Genomic DNA, 19723 nt, shown 5'->3' with positions numbered 1-19723 from the left:
GAAGTTTTTAAAATACCCTCTGAGGATGGAATGCAGATCTCCTGCCTAAAATAAGGAAGAGTGAATTACATCCCATGGCTACAAAGTGTGTGAGTGACAGCACTGGAAGTAGGACATGGATTTTTTTGATGTAACACTGTGCTTTGCACATAAAACCCTTATTTCCACCCTCTCATCTTTCCCTTTTTTTGATACACAGGGACAAAGGAAAATCTCTGGCTACATTTGGCTCCCCTAGCTCAGGAGGTGTTAATTTTTCTCTTGCACTCAGAGAGCATCTGGCCAAGATCTATGGTACATGGAATTTAAACACAAACCTCCAAGTGTTGTGGTTTAGATTCCACAGGCCTGTCCTGCTGCCCAAATATGTGTTTCCAGCATAGCCCAAGCAGCCACTGCATGTCTGCAGGAATCACTTCTAGAGTCTAGTGTGCTATGGTTGTAAACAAATTATTTTGTTTTCAAATCTGAATTTTGTCAATTCAGTTTATGGGAGCAAGCTACAGAAATGACCTGTGTTTTCCTGTTTAGGTAGTGGATTCCCCCTGCTCCTGTGCTAAAACAACTCTCATTTCCCTTATTAGCTCCAGCCTCAAAACCCACTTCCTCTGTGCCTCCCCCAGTTCTTTCCTGTACACGATCATGCAATTTTTTCAGGTAGGGTAAGAATTTTACTTTCATTATGGGTAATGGCAATGAGGTTCTTAATTTAAGTAACAGGACAAAAATCAGACTTGATAGTAAAGTAGCTAATTAGATTAGCTTTTTCAGCAACACAGAAAAGGAACTTTCTGGCTTCTCCCCAGCATTTTTTTTCGAAGGCGTGGTTTTGGTTTGTTTTTTAATCTCCAATCTGTTTTGTTGGGGAGTTGGGCCTGTCAGCTCAGCTCTCTAAGAGCCAAAACTAACAGTATTTTTCCAAACAAAGGTTCATTCAGAGAATCAGATTATATGCATTGTGTGTTGGAGCAAAGGGGCAGGCAAGAGAAACCAAAACATCCGTACACGGTGTGAACGTGTGTAGGACTAGCCAGGAGACCACGTTTTAGCATCTTACAATTCCTACCTACAAAGTTAATCCCAGCTGCAGCCTGAGGATACTAATCCCAGACAGAGCTCATTTTAAAAGCCAGATTTAGGGCAGGTCATTTGCTTCATTACCTGGTTCACCCTCCTTCCCTGAAATCCTCCTGCAGCAGCAGGCTCAGGGCTGTGGAGGGATGTTCTATTGCCCACAGACCAAGAAGGACAACAGGGAGATTTGTTCTGAAGTAAATCACTTTAAAACAACCAAACCATCCCTTCTTTGTTTGATTCATCACCTTTTAAAAATAATACTTCCATCTTGAAGACAGAGATACCAGACCAGACAAATATTTTTTCCTCTGTCATGAGCATTATCAATTAAGAACTGTTAGAAAAATAAAAACAAAGATCAAATTTAGCCAGTAGCAAATTGGAATTGCAACACCTGCCAAGAAACATGTTATCTCGACTGATTTCACGCAGGCAGGCTCAGGTATGCACCTCCTGAAATGGAACAGGAAAGTGAAAGGTCAGCTGTATGCCTGAAGCAAATATTCCTGCCCCAACAAATCCACAAGAAATGCTGATTTATTTATTTTATAAATTCAATGCTATTTTAAGCTTGGAAGTTTAATGTAATTTGCATAAATGGAAGTCTGCAGTGCCTGGGCTCTTGCTCTGACAACCTGGTCTATGCTGGACTCAGGAATGACCAGGCAGGCGTTATGCCAAGGCAGCCACTCCAGGGACAGCAGAAAAACTCACATTTTGGGAGCATTATCACACTGACCTTGCAGTTTTTCATACCACCACCTCTGTGTCAACCAGGGAAAGGAGTTGCTTGCTGCAGTTTTAGTCAAACACAACATGGCCAGGGTCAGCTGTGTGCAGGGGGAGGCTGCAGGCAGCTGGGAAGGACCACTGAGAAATGCCTTCACCAGCTGCAGGTTTTATGCAGGTTACAAAAGGGTAAAAAGAGCACTGGGAAAACATAAGGAACAGTAAAAATATCAAGGAGACTTGAAGGCTATGGTGTCCCTCAGACAGTGGCTATTTAAAGACTCAGAATATTCAGACAGTTTCTCATTTCCAGTCTGAAATCAAAGGATATTTCTATAAATGTTCCTGCTTTTCAAGCGCTTGTCCAACAGTGGCTCGCTACTACAGAACTGGAAAAACAAAAAAAGAAAAACACTTCTAAAGTACTGTCATTAATATGTCAGCCAAAAGGCTGAGAAAATGGGCCTTGCCATCACATCTATCACTGCTGACCCTCCCAAAACCTCTCCCTGATCCCTGCTGTAACTTCACCTCTTTACAAAAGTCACGTACTTTGTGGCTTTATAAATATTAACACTTTATAAAAGGCCACACACTTCCACTGTCAAAAATCAGGACCTTCTTAAAGAACTACCAGAAACCCCATCATGGAAAAAGAAGCTGACACATAGAACTGGCACAGTACTCTAAGATCCAGGCTCAGAGGCAAATCCCACCCCTTTCATGGCCCAAATCTGAAATGCCAGGATGGAGAGCAGCTGCCCATGGGCACAAAGTGTGTCAGTGGCAAAGCAAGGACAGAACAGCAGCCAAGCATATCCCAGCCACACACCCCACACTAAAAATGCTAACAGCAAGGATTAGATTTACATTTTTCAGATCAGTACATTTGGTTTTCCTTCTTTTTTTCCAATACATTTTGTTTACCTTCTTTTTGGAGTGCTTCATGTGCTCTCATGCATGGTGGAAAGAAGTGTCATTTTAGAGCTGCTTCAATATAAAGGGAAGTGATCCTACTTACTTCAGTGTCTTGAAATTTTCCACTTCTTCCTAAGACTTGATTTCTGCCACAGGCTTTTTATCAGCATTCTTAGAATCACAATAGTCACTACAAAAATGCTATTTCCCAATACAGATGATCAGGAACTGATAGGGTTTTGCAGTACACCTCCATTTTAATTTAAAAGGATGTTTGTTGGTGAGGGACCCTCTTGTATAGAGAGCTATAAACGTGTCAGAATCTTCTTCAACATTAAGGCCCCAGCCTAGATTAATGAACTGATCAAGATGTAATGATTTGGGACTTAAAAGATCTTTTGCACATGGAGCTTCTGAAAAACCCAAACAAACCTTATCAGTGTGGCATATCAGCCCAGCTCTCTGAGCAGCACACATACCACCAGAGCCCAGAGCTGTTTACCATGCTTCAGAAACCCGAAACCAGCGCTTCTGCCACAGAGGATACTGTAACATTCTCTGAACAACATTACAAGCCTATAAATACACTTCAAGACTTCGGGGATCTTATTCTGAAAGCCCCTTATGGGTTTGCAAAAGCAGAGATGCTCCCTCAGCTCTCCCCATGACACAAAGCTTTCATCCCAGCTGTCTGCAACCAGCTCCCTGCAGCTTGAAAAACACCAGGCTGATTCCCAAATTCAGTTATTACAAACACAAGACTGCAACAGCACACACAGTTTATTCAAAGTTTACATAAAAGCTGAACTAGAAACTACACAAGAGACAGAAGCAGGGTAAAGGCACCATTGTAATACTTCTGAAACTACTCAAAGATCCATCAAAATCCAATAGAAAGACGGTGTAAGGAGAAATCTCCTTGAGAACTCACGTAAAACAATGTGGAATGGGTGCGGGGAGCCTCTAAAAGGTCATGCACAACTCACAGGAAAAGTCTCCACTTAGACCCTTCTGGGATCTGTGTGCAATCAAGTGTTCTGACAATGCTTCACCAAAACCAGCCCTTTGATTCATGGTGAACATCCCATGGCCCTGTGCAGGGTCATGCCATGGGGGCTGACACATCTCAAACTGCGCAGTAAAACTCCCCAGGCTGCCCCCATCCACAACCACACACTCCCGGGAAGGTTGAACATTTAGAGAAAACAGAGTGGAAAACAAACTTCCAGCTCTGGGTCACCAGACAAACTGGAGCTGTGAAGATTTGTCTGCTGCGATGCAGGGAAGGCTGTGTGAGTGACCCTTCCTTAATTAATTGGGACACGGGGCTGGCAGGGAAGCAGCTAATAATGCTCATGCCACATAATCCTCCCCACACTTTTCCCAGATGGCTCCCGTCGTCTGTCTAGGATTGGACAGGCCAAGGGCAATGCCAGGTTCCCACACACAGATGGAGAGATCAACCCTGTCCTTGGTGGCTCCAGTCCTGCTGAATTGTTGGATCTGTTACTTTATAATGATGGTGGTTATGGTAACTATGCACAGCACAGGGCACTGATAAATGTTTCCTAGCAGTTAATTTCATAAAGCAATATTTAACCTCACTATATAGGGTGAGTGACAGAGAAAGACCTTTTTTAATTGCATGATATCCTTATTAAGTCATTTGTTTGCTCCCAGTAACTACCATGATTAAATACCAAGTAACAAAATGGTTCAAAAATTCTCATGCCATTCACCTGTGCACCACTTAAAAGACACAGCTGGACTGAGATAGTTTATGTCCCAAAGCAAGTGGTGACTTCACCAGTAAAACATGCATCAGCACTTTCACAAATCTTACTACAAGCAAAACAACAACCAAGCCACTAAATGACCCTCACTCAAGCATTTTCTTTGAACTGTTTTTCCTACCTGCCAAAATCAGAAAAACCCAGTCTCAACCTTCACTCTGTAGAGTCCTATCCTGGGGGCATCACAGTCCCTTGGGAAAGCTCATGTGAAAGGTAAATAACTTTTTACATGTTTATTGCTATGGAGAGAAGCAACCTCCCAAAATATCCTAGGATCTCTCTCCCCATTTCCAAAAGTCTGCTACATGCACCCAGCCTATAATTACTACATGCCAAGCTTAGACATTGAGTCTACTAATGTGCTAATAAAAACTGCTAATAAAAGTTTTAGTCTCCTTAAGCTCTGCTAAGATTTTTACTGGAGATTTGAGGGTTCTACTGTACAACTGGATACTAAAAACAGATGGGATCCACGCTGAGTTCCTAAACAACAGCCTTCACAGACCAAAATTTTATTAGGAACAATAATGAATTAGCTTTTATTGCAGAATTGTATACATCTACTTGGAGAGCTAAGCTGTGCTCTTCAGTAACATCTGCTGATTTGTTAAGGTAAGTGCAATCTAGTTCCATGGTTTCCATTAAGGGTTAACAATTTCACACAGCAAAGAGATAGAGCAGAATTTAGGAATGCCTCTGGTTCCCAAGCTCTTTGACTGCAGATTACCCTTCCTCACAGGAGAAATTACTCAGATCACAGTGTCATTCCAGTCACAAACATACTGGCTCTGTGCTTTCACAAGATCATGGAATCCCCAGCACCTTCAGGCAGCAGCACAGAACAGGGCTGCTACCACAGAGAGCAGCCACAGCCACACACTCTGCCCTTATCTGCAGCTTCCAGAGACCAAATGCTGCCAGGAATTTTTTTCCCAGCTGATACTAAAACACCGTAGCTCACTCTAGCACTTGGCACCTGCTTTGGCAAGAGCTGTAAGAACAGCCACAGGTCCAGCCTTCCCCGTGCTGTCCCAGCAGTGGGTGAGCAGGTGCTTGGGGAAGGGTCACAACAGGATGAGCTTGTCCCTGTGGTGTTCCTGCCAGCTCCCAACAACCAGCCACTCCCAGCTCTACAGGAAAATGATATTAGCAAGTATATTAATTCACTCCCTAAAAGTGAACTGAAGGACTACACAGTTTCTCTTTCTGCTGTTTATAGACACCTTCCCCCCCAGTTAAGTATCTATATTGATTTGGCAGGACTCTGCTTTGAACAGGGAGGGATAATAATATCTTTAGTAGAGAACAGCCACTATGGTGACTACTCAACAGCTTGGATGCCCCAGCTTTTGGACAGATTGTTTTGGTTTCCCAAAGACATTATTTCACAATATCTGTTTTCTATATCAAACATGGTTAATAATAATTACCTGAAATGAGTGCAGTTTCCTCCTTGAGGATATCTGTATTCCTGATCAAGTTAGCTCTCTCATCCCAACACTAGGTTTATTTGAAATAAGCTGACAACATTCAAAGAGCTTCTCTGACTCTAACAGATCTAAATATTTCACAACCATATCCAAATCCCTTTACTTACTCCTTCCTTTCTATGAGTTTTATATCTTCTAATCCAGAAAAGTAATTTTTGTATGTTACCAGGTGGCAAACCTCCTCTACAACCCCTGCACTCATTTTTCCTCCTCAAAAGCTGTGTTTTAAACAGCAAAAGCAAGTAGTTGATTCACTGCTTCATGCTTTCCCACATCTGGCACACCACCAGCACATTTTCTATCCAAGTTCCCTCCATCCTGTCAGGGACAGATGTTTACCAAGCAAACAGAAAGCTGGACTAAGCTGTGCAGATACCAATATGTACGAGTTTATACAGGGAAACAGTGATACATTCTTTGGACACTGTAGAGGATGAGCTAACATGAGAAGCATGGTATGTAACATCCAGACCTTTGTGTGCTGCTAACACATGAGCACATTTCAGAGCTGTTCCTGAATCCACTACACAGCTTAGCAGGACCAGGACTTTGCTGTGTTGCCTTTCACTCAAATACTGGGAGTTCTCCTGATGCACAGTTATCACTGTAAATATTATTAATAGAGTTTGACTAGCCACCTCTAAGCTTACTCAGACTACAGCTTTTATGTAAACATACAGAAATTAATCAGGATGAGCAGAGAGTGACCATCCATGAACAAAATTAATTATATTCTTTGCTCTGGGAAACGTGGCAGCAGATAATACCCATATCCAGTGACTGGCAGATCAGGAATGCAACAAGATCTTCCACTGCCCTCTTCCTGTTTGGCACTTCTCTAACAACTGCCAGATCCACAAGCTCAAGTATTTCCTTTTCACCTTTAAGTTTTCCTTTTCATGTGCACCCCTTTCCTTTGTTACCTTGATCACTTCTGCCTCCAAAGTAGCCACTTTCAACAACTAACACAGGCTTAATCAAGTGTCACACCACAGCACCAATAGCAAAAATCTGCATGATAGAAAGATAATCAAGAGCAGTCATGGACTTCAAAGAAGAATTACAAAGACATGAGAAGCTCTTCCACAATTCTTTCTCCATTTGGTCTCTGTCTTTTTGTGAATGGTGGACAGTGAGGACAAACCAGATTTAAGAGCAGCCTAAAATCTGGATATAAGATGCAGCATGAAGAACTGAGCCGAAGAGCCTGTGATGGATCACATTCACATCAACGTACAGTAACTAAATGCTGTAGGCCCGAGTTATTTTTAGATCTATTGTGAAACCCCACATTCCAGCTGCTCCAAAGATACACCAGCACTACTACAGAGGCCTGGGCTCTGTATCATCACTCTGGCTGGCTGGAGTGAGTCTAACCCTTGCCCTATATTAGAATTTTGGTGTCAAGGCAACCAAGTCCCTGGCACAGATGAGGCAATGTGGACTAGAAGTGTTTTGGACAAGCTCACATGGGCTGGGGAAGGTTTTGTGTTGGATACAGAAGTCACTGAGTTGTTGCAGCCTGGCCAGGGGTCTCCCAGCCATGCTGGCCAAGGTCACTTGAGCTGTTGTGTCCTTGAACTGCTGCAGGCAGAGCACTTGTTACTATGGGACCTTGAGGGATGGGAGAGTAAACAAAGCGGCAGAGGGAAAGAAGGCCAGGATTTCAAGTAAACATCCCATGCTACAGAATTCTGAAAACAATGAACTTGACAGATTCCAGAAGCAAAGCCTCCTTCGTGCCTCTGCAGTGTTTGCTTGAATCTTGTTATGCAGACATCTCTCAAAGAACAGCCCTGCTGATCTCTGACAACTAACAGCCTCCACTGGAAGGATCAGTGAAAAGAAAAGATCTCCTCCTGCTTACTTTGTGCTTCTGCAGATCTGTTCTAGGCAGCTGTACAAGCTGCAACACTAACTCCTCAGAACAAAACACTTGCACACCTTTGTTCCTTCGCTCCCTCCACCTGGCAGGACACAGGACCAAGGTACTGCACTTACCAAATTGATTCTAAAGGCTCTGGTGTTCCCACAAGCTCTCAGCACAGACAGCTCTGAGGAGCCTCAGCAGCGAAGGACAAAGCCAGGAAGAGCAGACATCCCACAAAAAGGGTTTGGGCCAGGTCACACTTGCAAGCTGCCACTTCCCCCAAGATTTGCAAAACCCAGCTACAAACAATGCAGCTGCTATCTCACTTCCATTTCTCAAGAAGGGCAAACCTATTACACAAGAGCAAGTGGATCTGGATCTTCTCCTTACCCCCTCAGTCACCCTTAAGGCTGCACTCTTCAATTCTTGTTCTTAATTCCCTCGCACTGGGACAAGTAAGCCCCAAAATCAGCAATGACAAGACCACCCTTCATCTCCTAAGATGGAAGAAGCCCTTTCAAGCTCACAGAGGAACCAAATTGTAATAAGCATCAGACTCTTTTACCTGAGTTTTCAGCTTTTCATGGACTAAGGGTGATCTCTCAACCACTCTTCCTTGCTCCTTCAGTTGAAAGCAGCCTCAACTCTCTTATTTCTGCTCTCAACTGTCCCCCTAAATTCTGCTCTTTGTTCCCCAAATTACTGGGAGAATGCATAGGGAAATACTGTTAATGTGCAATGAAACAGAAGCACAAACACCACATATGTACTCTACCCATAAAGATATTCTCTGCTTGCTCTGGAGTGGTATAAAGGAGCAATAAATATACCTACAGAAATCCAGAATCTCCTACTATAATTAAACAAAAAGCATTTATCTCTGTATGTAGGAAGACATACCACATATAAAAAATACAGTAAGAAAAGGCATTAAAATATAGAAAAAAGGGCTGTATCCACTGCTTCCATCAGCTAAACCATCAGCTAAACTACAAGTAGAGAGACAAAAAGGTCTCTAACTGTGCATTACTGTTGTAGATAATGTGCTGCAAACAAAAAACCAAGGATAAAAAGCTCTCTAACAAGTCATTAAAATTTAACAAGTCATTAAAAATTTTCTGTGCTTTTCAGGAAAAGAGACCAATTCATTAAGCAGCAATGTTTAGCTACTAAAACAGCTGAACCTTTTCCTCACATCATGGTACATCACCAACCGTGTCATGGCAAAGGGTTATCTGTAGGTCAGGAGTATTCTGGCCAAAACACACTGACATATCACTAATTGAAGTGAATCAGATTCTTTCACTAATACCCTGCTACATGATAATCCAAGCAGTGCCCTGCAAGCCCTTTCCATCTGGCATGTCACCTTTTCTCTTACAGTCCCAAAGGTGACAGCCCTGAGAAACACTCCTAACACTGTGGGCTTTCTACCTTCATACACCTTACAAGTGGCCATGGTCTGGATAACCAGCCAAGGGAAAGAATCTTTTCCCTGGGCCTAGATGGATTCTTATGGTCATTTCCAATCCCATTTTCCATTATCCACTGATGTAATGGCTGGACAGCCAACTAAAAATACTAATCTTTCACAAAGGTAACTGCTATTGAGCTTGCTCTTAAGCAGCACTCAAGGGTTTCCATACCTTAAGGCACAAAGTGAAATCTGCTTAACAGAGAGGGAACAGGCAATTCCCCTGCAGCCATTCACACCACACAGAACACCAAGGTGTCACCCAGGCTCTCCTTACCACTTGCTCTTCAGAGGCATCAAGCCTGGAGGAGACTGATAAGAGATTGTCACTGGTGTGGGAATGGCAGGAAGATAAAACACTATCCCCACCGAGTTCAAGCAAACTTTTGCTCAATCCAACAGTAGATTTAACAAAGGGAGGCAGAGCCGAACAATTGCAGTGCATGGAGCCAAGGCAGGAAAACAGACAAGGAGCCCTCCATTTCTGTTTGCAGAGTAAAGAGTTTATTTGAAAAGACCATGTTCAGAATTTCTCTTCTGGTACTAAAACTATTAGAACTAATTTCTGAAGAACCTTGCTTTTCCTAACCCTATTTTTCAAGCCTTCCTGCTTCAGAAACTCTGACAATAGTGTAACTCAAGCCTGCACTAAAAACAGATTCAGGTTTTTCCATCACTGTCTGAAACACAAAGAACCAACTCTATTTTCTTTGGAGGCAACTGAAACAAGTACTTTTCCTAATCATCTTCATAATTGTTTTATGGACATGTTAAAGGTTTCCTTTCCAGAGCAAAAGGAAAATTGTATGAAAGCTGTAAAATATTTCTATAGCCATCAAAGAGTTTAGAAAGCTTGTCTTTTTCCTCAGAAGTAGCTTAGAAGTTTTGTCTTTAAAGAACTGTTTGTGCCAATGATATTAAGATATCAAAGGACAGATGAGGGAAACTGTAAATGCAATTAATTTCTGCATACAAAGAAAGGAAGTTGCAAGCATATAGCCTGTAGTCTGTTAATTAAAAATAAAATACCAGATTAAACCCAAACTGGTCCAGGTTTCTCAGCTGATAAGGTTTTTTTGTTGTTGCCGTTCTGTTTTAAAAAGAGAACCCTTTCTCTCCACCAGCAAAAGGCAGCAGGGCAGCATAAGAAGAGCCAGACCAGGAATTCCAGATCTCCTGTCCCCATCTCACTGCTCAATCACCCATAACTTCCATATCTGGGTCCATCCAGCTCATTCTCTCCTTTATCAGGCACACCCTCATCAAGTGCTTCCTATCTAACTCTCCCATCACAGATCAAAGCATGGGGAACAAACACTGGACTTTTCCAACTCCAGCCACACCTTCCAACATCTAACCCTTACTTTCCATATATTCTTTCCCTTCATTCCCATTTCTCCTGCCCTGAACCGCATTACACCCGACATCCTCTTTTCTCCACAACTCATCATGATGATTTATCTCTGTCCTTTTATTCAAAACTCATCTAAGTACAATTCCAACCTCTTCACCACATTCCTCACCATGATTAGAGATTTCCTTTTCTTGCTGTCATTCCATCTACCCCTGCTGCAGGGTGTTTCTTCAGGAACAGGGGCTCAGTGAGTTTGTAACCTGGGCTCAAACCCACCCACTCAGCTGAGACATCCTTTGTTTGACTTGAATTTTGCAGTATCTCATTTTTCTTTCCTGTTTCCATCCCTGTGGCCTCTGTTAACACCATCCAGATCTTCATGTGGCTTTATCTTGGCCCTTTCTAATTCACCCAATGTATTCCTCAAAGATCCTTTTAACTTCAAATCTCAGCGAGCTTCCAGCCTCATTCCTTGCCCTTTCAATTCTTCCTGCTTTATAACAGATCTCTGAGTGTGGTTTTTAGGGGAAAAATTCCACCCACCCATAGCAACTTAAAGAGGTCACTCTCTTCTTCAAGCCTGTCAGAATGCCTCTGACATCCCAGAAATGCCCAGCCTTCAGCTCCAAATGGCTACAAAGCTCCCTTTATTCCTCCCCACCCCTTCCCAGCTTGCAGCATCACTAGATACCCTTTTGTTTGATTAAGACTAATCATAGCTTAAGGACACACAGTCAGATAAGCAGCTGCTCAAGTGACTGAATATCAACTCTGCTTTCCAAAAGAATGGAAATTTTTTTCCCCCACATGGGAAAGTAACAAACAAGAATGGTTCAGTGACCTACTAAAGGGGAGTGTGGAAAAACATGAGTAAAGCCAAGACCTGAATTTTGGGTTTCTTGGCTTTAATTCCTCTTGTCACTCAGCAGAAAGAAATAAAAATGGGTAAGGGAGGGAGAACTGGAAATCAACATATTAATTTCTGTTGCCATTTAAAGCACATCATAATCATACAGCACAAAATCTTCTTAAAATTACTAAAAATAATGCCAAATTTCAAAGTTCAGCCAAATTTTTTTCAGATCACAAGTTTTTCAGAGCACAAGTTTTCAGAACTGGCAGTCTGAGGACAAACTAGTTCCCTCTTCCCTATTTCAGCAATCCATCAAAAATGATGGTTACAAAATCCATGTCGTATTTAAGCCAGAAAATAACATCTGTTTAGTGAGCAAAACCACAAGATGAGAACTACAACAAAACATGTAGATTAAATGGTAGATCAAAAGATGATAACAATATGCTTTTTTAATGAAAAAGATGACTACTGTGCCCCACACCTCTACATAACAACCTGCCCAACCAGGTCCATAGAAACCAGTCTGCAGAGACACCGAAATAGCCAGGAGCAAAACAAACAAAATTGTCCCTGTATCTAAACCTCTGTCCACAGAATTTGTCTGTTCTTCCTGTAGACATTTGTAGCCCTGAAGACACCAAAACCTTAAGGTGAACCAAGGCCTTCTCACACTACTGCTGCTAAATGTTTACTTTGGCAAAGAAATACGTCTCTGAGACAAGAACAGCTCAGCAACCCTTCTGCAAACCGTCCTAAGGTTCAAGGTTGTCAAGGTGGAATTTCAAACTGCATCTTACACAGAGCTTAAAAGCTTGTGACTATATCAAGCATTTGACATAAGCAGGGTAAGAGGCTCAGTACCAATGTCCTGATTCATACTGCACCCTGAATACAGCATCCTTGCTTTCAAGGGACCCTTACTGTGGTGAAAAAAACTTGTAACAGCAACTCTGCTCGAGTTTGGCTAAATTCAGAGGTGAATATAAGTGTTTATGTCAGAGTAGCTTCTACAAGGAGCATGTGAAATATGTAACTGAGTTCTGGAAGTTTTTAATCTCCAAGTGCTATCAGCACTCCTGAGAACTTCCCCAAAGACTGCACTAACAAAGAATGTGTGGCAAAGGTGCTCTGGAAACAAGCTGACCCCTAACGTCTGTCCACTGAGGAAGGGAATATTTTTGGCTTACATCTGCATCAAGTGAAGGAGTCATATTGCTAAAGAGGAGAGATGAAATCTAGAAATGACCTGGCAAGCTGTCCACAAGGCAGCTTTTGTCCCAGTTCCCAGACCCCACTCTCCTGCTCTGTGCAGCTTTAGCAAGCAGGATCCAGAGGGTTTTGGACAAGGATCTCATGCCAACATTAACACTCTTACCTCAACTACAACACCTGGCATGTTCCTTAAGCTCTTATTAAGAGGTGAGAGAACTCTGAGGCTACTTAGGAATAAATGAGCCCTAGGAATAAATCTGCAGCTACCCTACCATGCCCTATGCGAAGATAAGCAATGACTGACATAATGATATAAAACAGTTTAAAAAACACCACCAAGTGTGAGTAGTATCATTAATAATTCCTAAAATAAAGCTTGTGCTTTGTTTATACAATGTACATGGACCACACACATCTGAGGAGCCCTCTCTCCCCACTGCAGGACTGCCTCCCCAGCAGGAGGAACAGAAGGGAACCTTCATACACAAAATAAATTATGTACATGGTCTCAGAGCCTTATCAACCCCTTATTTCTTCACACTGGCAGAGTGTAACTGAAATCTGCAATGTCGCTTATCCATTTTACACCCAGAGAAAATAAAGAATTGTCTTAAATCTATTTTTTCCAGGAGTAATACACTGCATTTCCTACTCCCTGCAGTAATTACATTAGTCATTTTAGCAGGATTTGCATTTCTATCCTAGAGATAAACTAGCACAAGGTCACTGATTCCCAACATCCATTTTTCAGAGCTCCATATGCAGTTCAGGAAAGTTCCTATTTCAGGTTTTGAACCTTAAACTATGCATCAGTCTTCCCAAAGCAGAGCTTTCCACAAGGAAGTCCAATGTCCCATATTCCAGACTGTCAGGGCAACAAATGGTTTACAGTGCCCTTTTGTAAAGCACAATTTTTCACCTCACAGAAGTCTTCAGCCTGCATTCTACATGGAGCTGAACATGATTCTTTCACTGGAGACAACAAGTCGCCAAAACAAGGAGAAAAAATTCTTCTGTCCCAATCTCAGGGAAAAAAACCTTCATGATAGGCTGTTGTTGGAACATTTCTGATTACAGCTCAGCTTTTGGAAGTTATTTCTGGGTAAAGTAATTATTTGGATAATGGTAAAGTTATTAGAGGGCTTTACTAAATTAAATATCAAGATGACATAAAATTTAACTTAATTTTGCGTATTGTAGGTCACGTACCAGAAGCACAGTTCATTAGAACAAGCAGTGTCAAAGGTCTTTCTCATTTTGAGAAGAACGATTTTTAAGATCTTTTTGCCTGTCTAAAGTGGCCTGCCTGCAACAGGTCAATTCTAGCTACCTACACGTCAAGGTCTGCAAGGTCACATTGGTTTAAAGAGCTGAGATGAAGGAGCTGAAAGGGGAAAACCAATGTTCTTTTCTCTCTGTCAGTGTGGTACAGCTCCCATAATCAATCTCATCAGAAACATGAGAAACGGTGACATTTAGATAAAGTACAGCCTGTGTGACACCTGCTGTAAATCCCAGTGTTTATAAGTAACTTATTAATTTAAAAAAACGTTTTAATCTGCTCACTGTACAGGGGAGTATTCTATATGTATATTTTCCCCTCTGAAATTAGACTTTTCAAACTGTGCAACTGGCTACGTGACTGAAACAGCTGTGATGAAAATCAGAATCATATTAGTTTGTACTGCTCAAAGGCATGAGGGAATTGCTTCCCTGGTGGTTAGAAATAACTTTTTTTATCATAAAAAGTTTGACTATTAACAGCACAAAACCAAACAAAAAAATTTACAGCACAATTAAATCCGTGATCCAGCATAAATTTGGTCGCTTCCAAACAAACTACCCGAGGTAATGACCCAGGTAATGACCGAGGTAATCTAGAAAAACTTTGCTTTCTAGTGCATCAGCAAAGCTAATGGGTACCACACGTTTTACTGCTTCTCTTTAAACTTTTAAACACTGAAATACCAGCAATGAGTGCCACAAGTAAATAAATATTACACAGAGAGCTCCATTACAGCAGCTTCCTTGGGTTTGTGTTTAACACGGCTGCATCGCCCAGCTCCGCAGGTAGCTCATGCCCACACAAAGCAAAATCCACACATCTTCACCTTTCTGTGTTACAGTTTTTTGCTGTTGGTTTCCACACCCCCAGTTTTTTCCTAGAGTGCATTTCTACCCAGCAAAGGCAGCACAGAAAACATTAACACAGAATCTGTGTGTTTTGTCAGTGCTGGATCTGACAGGCAACAATGAGAAAGGTACAGCTGAGGGAACAGCCCATCAGGCATCCCCATAAACCAACCAAGATCAAATCCAACCTGAGGATGGTGTGGACAGAGAGACCTATAACCTACAGGCTCAATCATTTGTTAAAAAGACACTTCACAGCCACGTTCATCACCTCAAATCAGACCTTCCAGAATTACTTTAATCCTTTTTAGACCAAAGTTTACAGTCGGTTTGTTTGGCAGATTTAAAAATTGTATCCCTAAGCTGCTCAGAAAGCAGGATGGATCCAGGCAGGATGCTTCAGGGCTGCAACTCAGCAAACCCTAAGGCACACAAGGACAGAATCATTAAGAATGTGCTTTTCTTTGGCAGCCTCTAAGAAGATATTTTCTGCACCTTGCCTCACACTACCACCAGCAAGCAGGATAAAATTATTTCTTCTGAAATAAATTTGGTGCTCAATTTATTCACTTACATCAGAGTTCAATACTGTCAGTCAGTGTTACAGAATTATTCCTTTGTACCAGATGTGATCCTCAGTTTCAAAATCCCAAGGACACACTAGTGAAAGCACAAAATAAAACAAAGGTAATAGAGGCCAAGGAGCAGATGCACAGGAGCAATCCAGTTCTGTCCTTCACAATCCCTGTGGTTCCTCTGCAAGTTCCTCCCAGATTGTACAATAAAGGCAGATTGATAAATTTTTAATTAAGGCTTACATTTTTATTTCTTTTGCAAGTGCAAAGTACTTATGCCCACCGTTGCACATACCTTATCTGAGGTCAGTCTCTTGCCAATAACTAATAACATTCTTGGCCAATATCACTAAAATTTTAGGATTACTTACATTACATCTTCTTGCTACTGTACAGAACAAGTTTCTATTGTTTCCTCTTCACTGAACTTAAATAGTGGAATTTGGAGTGGCCAAAGTTAATTTTCTTTTAGCAAGCTAACGTGGTTCCTATAGACAAAAATAAATATTTCTGTCAATATGCCAAGAGGCATTTTCCATCAACCCTTTTAATCAACTTCCAAAATATGCTCAGCAGAGAGCATCAGATTGGATCCGGTTTCTGCTATATCACACGGAACAAAAGACTCGAGCAGACACACATCTTTCCAAAACACTTCTATTCCACAGCTCTGCCTCCATTTTGGATGACAGACAAAGGGGATAAATGGGAATATAACGCCTTACCGAAGAGATGAAAAGCACAACTGAACTCTGAGCAAAAGGTGCAGATAAACCCAGGAAGTGCTGCTGCCAGCTGCAGCCACCACAGGAACAAAGGAAACAGCGACAGAGCCCGCTTGCTTGACTTACTTACAAAAATAAAATTTGGGGAGAGGAAAAAGGAAAATTGGCCGGGTTTCACATCGAGCGGGGCACTTTGCCCTTTAAGGGTTTCTGCTTAGCACTAGAGGCTTCCACTCGCTCCCAGCCTGGCCGCGGGATGCTGAGGCTTTCCAGCGGCACCAGCTGCCAGCCGGGGCGAACGGGACCCCAGCCCTCAGCCCTCAGCCCTCAGGGCGGGGGGGGCAGCGACAGCCGCTCACCCCAACCACGGGCCTCGGGCCTGCGGGGAAGCGCCCGCCGGGGTCCCCAAGTTCGCTGAAAACAAAAGCGGCACCGAACCCTCGCGTGTGGTTGGGTCGGGCCGGGGGGTCCCCGCTCGGCTGCGACCCCGCCCCTCACACGGTCCCGGGCCCCGGCGCGGTTCCCCCGCCCGGCCCGGGCTGTTCCCGCGGCCGGGACCCGCTGCCGGGGCCGCTCGGCCCCCGGCGGTACCTGTAGGCCAGGGACATGCACTCGAACAGCTTCGTGAGGGACGCGTCGATGCTGAGGCGGCCGCCGGCGCCGCCGCCGCCGCGGGCCGCCCCGAACTGGTAGGTCTGGCAGGTCTGCTCGTTGACCGTGTCGAAGTCGTAGCCCTTCTTGGGCGGGTGCTCGCTGTGCGGCGACGAGACCATAAAGTGCCCCGAGTGGATGATCTGCGGGCCCGGGGGCTGCCCCCGCCGCGGCCCGCACCGCCGCCCCCCGCCCGGCGACGCTCCGCCGTCGTCCGTGTCCGACGAGTCCTCGTCGGGCTCCGTGCGGGGGGACAGCGGCCCCGCCGCCCCGAGCAGCCGCGCCGGCCGCATGAACACGTCGGCGGCCATGGCCCCGCTGCCGCCGCGGCCGAGCCCGCGCCCGCTCTGCGCCGCCACCGCCCCGCTCCGCCCCGCGCCGGCCCCCGCCGCGCTTAAAGGCGACGGAGCGGCCCCGCCACAGCCCTGCCCCCGCCGGGATGGGGACAACGGGCGACACACACCCCCAGGTTCCGCCAGGATCACTGGAAAAAGAAAGGGGAAGGCGCTGCTGCCCTGTGCTAAGAATGTCCCCACTCCTGAGGATGGCTGGTTTAAGTGATCCAGCGGGGCTTCCATCCAGCAGGACAATTTTTATTGTTTTTAAACCAAACTAAAGCACGAAATGTTCTGCCTCAACACGAGGAACAACTCCTTTACGTTGAGGGTGGCAGAGCGCTGGCACTGCCCAGAGAGGCCGTGGATTCTCCCTCTGTGGAGACAAACACACCTGGATGCGTTTCTGTGTCACCTGCTCCAGGTGACCCTGCCTGGGCACGGGGCTTGGACCCAGGGGATCTCCAGAGGTCCCTTCCAGCTCTAACGATTATGGAAAACATTCCCAAACATAAGGGAGCTGTGAGAAACACGAGATGTAGAGGACAGCCCAGAAATGGCTGAAGAATGTTGAGAGAGCGTTTGCGCTAGCAATAATTTAATTGTCGTTAATACACTAAATTGCTTATTATTTTCCAGAAGCAGTCTGCAAGAAGCCAGGGCAGCCAGAGAAGCTGGAGACCTGCACAGTCACAGAAAGGTCAGGACCAGCTGCCAGGCTGGTGGCTCACACCTAATCCAGTACCTGGCTCAGTAGCACATAAAAAGGAAAGTGAAGGAATCACAGTTGTTCCAAGGAAAGTGAAGGTCAGATTTAATCCTTCTCAAAAGCATAAAGGAAGCAACGGATCCTGTAAGTTAACATAAAAACGTGGCAACAGGGCTGGTATGGGGAGAGAGCACCATCCTACAGCACAAAACCCCATACACATATGTATGTATACACAAAGTCGAGAGAAAAGATCTCAAATTTACCCTGCAGTGTAAACCTCCATGACCAGGAGAGTAGTTGGATCCTAGGACACACATTCCAAAGCATTTATACTAAATTGCATATATTATTTCAGTTTTAGGACCTCACACTTAAAATGAAAAAGCGGGCTCTTCTACATAGCCACCCTCAGGAGGGAAAAAGCTTCCAAACATTAAATAGCCAAATGCTACTTTTTCTGGTGTGTAAAACCAGAAATAAGATCAAGGGAGACTTAAAAAATTGAGAGCAAGTCTTGGGCAAGGAGAGAAGAGGCATCCCTGCAATATCCCAATTACGCCCATGCAATGATTTGACATTCCCCATTAGCAAGGAATCAAGGCTGATCCCTGTGTTTAGGGGAGGAGTGGTAGGTCAAACACTTCTCCACACATGAAAGCAACAGTAAGGAATGATCACATCATGTGAGAGCTGTCTCAGATCTTTAAAAACCAAAACTAGCATTCAGCTCTTAGTCAGCATCATAAATTACTTAAATTGTGAAGAAAAGGCCAGTTGTATTTAGTTTCAAATCTGGTTATTGCTATCCTATATTAACATTTGCTTAAAAAAAAAAAAAAAAAAAAAAAAAAGGAAAAAAGTGCTGCCTCCCAGCAAAACATTCTGAGAATATTTTAAGTAAGAAAAAAATTTAAAACATTTCAAAACAACATTCACAATTTAACAATACCTATTAAAAGTCTCCCATGTAGTTTGTTAAGAACTAAACCTGAGCTAAAAAAGTCACATCAGTAGCAGCACTGTATAAAGTATTTCCATGGCAACAGCATGGACTGACCTCACTACATTCAAAGCATGCCAGTGTTTCCTCCTGCAGGAAAAGATGGGTAACCTGTTAAAATAAAATCATTAGGTAGCAGTGCAATTTTCTAGGAAGAGTCAGGAGTACTCCATAACTTAAAGAAAGGGCAGCAGCTTTAAGCTACAACACAAGTTCAGGGTGTTTCTCCTCTGACAGATGAAAGGAAAGGGGCATCCCTTAAAATAAATCCACTTATTTTGGAGACAGACCTCTTGGTTTGCTCTTTAAGATGAGCATTTAGGTGATCAGTAACAGTTCAAGACTGCCAGTGATCCTCTCCTGCTCCACAGCAAGGAGGCACAGGGAAACACCTAGAGGCCACAGCATCTTTTGAGTGTGTCTTTTCTTCATGTTTTTCATCAATCCACAGTGCAAGGTGAAACACAGGCCACCAGCTTCTGATGATCCTTCAAGGAACATCAATTCCCTAAAATTGGCTTTTAGCACAGGAAGAATTTGACTGTAATACACACTGTGAACAAAGCCATCCAAGCTGTTTAATGCCCACAGTGTATTCCACACCACTTAGTGGTGAGATTATCCTCCCAAATCTACAGACAGGAAGATAAGCATTTCCACACTGATGAGGGAAAGAACTCAGGGAATCACTCACAGCCTGGGCCAGGGCTGAGCGCAGGAGTCCAGCCCAGCGTGCCCCACTCTGCCGGGGCTCTGTGCCCATCCTGCTCCCAGGAAACCACAGGGAAAACCTCCAGCCATGCCCTGCTCCAGGCTGCT

At 43.8% G+C, this 19723-nt stretch overlaps 1 protein-coding gene across 5 annotated transcripts in view; it reads right to left on the bottom strand.

Moving 5' to 3' along the window:
• Positions 1–19723, bottom strand: part of MLXIP (MLX interacting protein) — a 46594-nt gene that overhangs the window by 26517 nt on the left and 354 nt on the right. For 4 of the 5 annotated variants that reach the window (XR_015277639.1, XR_015277641.1, XM_086855416.1 and 1 more), the window contains exon 1: positions 16798–17190. The exons of the other annotated variant lie outside the window; for it this stretch is intronic. Coding sequence is in view for 2 of the 4 variants with exons in the window: in XM_086855416.1 (XP_086711542.1) it covers positions 16798–17168 (371 nt within the window). In the remaining 2 variants the exon portion in view is untranslated. Of the gene's footprint in view, positions 1–16797; positions 17191–19723 lie in introns of those variants that run through there. 5 annotated transcript variants of the gene reach the window in all.

This window comes from Cyanistes caeruleus, chromosome 18 (genome assembly GCF_971803275.1).
Source record: "Cyanistes caeruleus chromosome 18, bCyaCae1.hap1.1, whole genome shotgun sequence".
In the NCBI taxonomy this organism is placed as follows: Eukaryota; Metazoa; Chordata; class Aves; order Passeriformes; family Paridae; genus Cyanistes; species Cyanistes caeruleus.
Note: the sequence above shows the minus strand (reverse complement) of the source record. Positions and strands in the feature narration are given on the sequence as shown.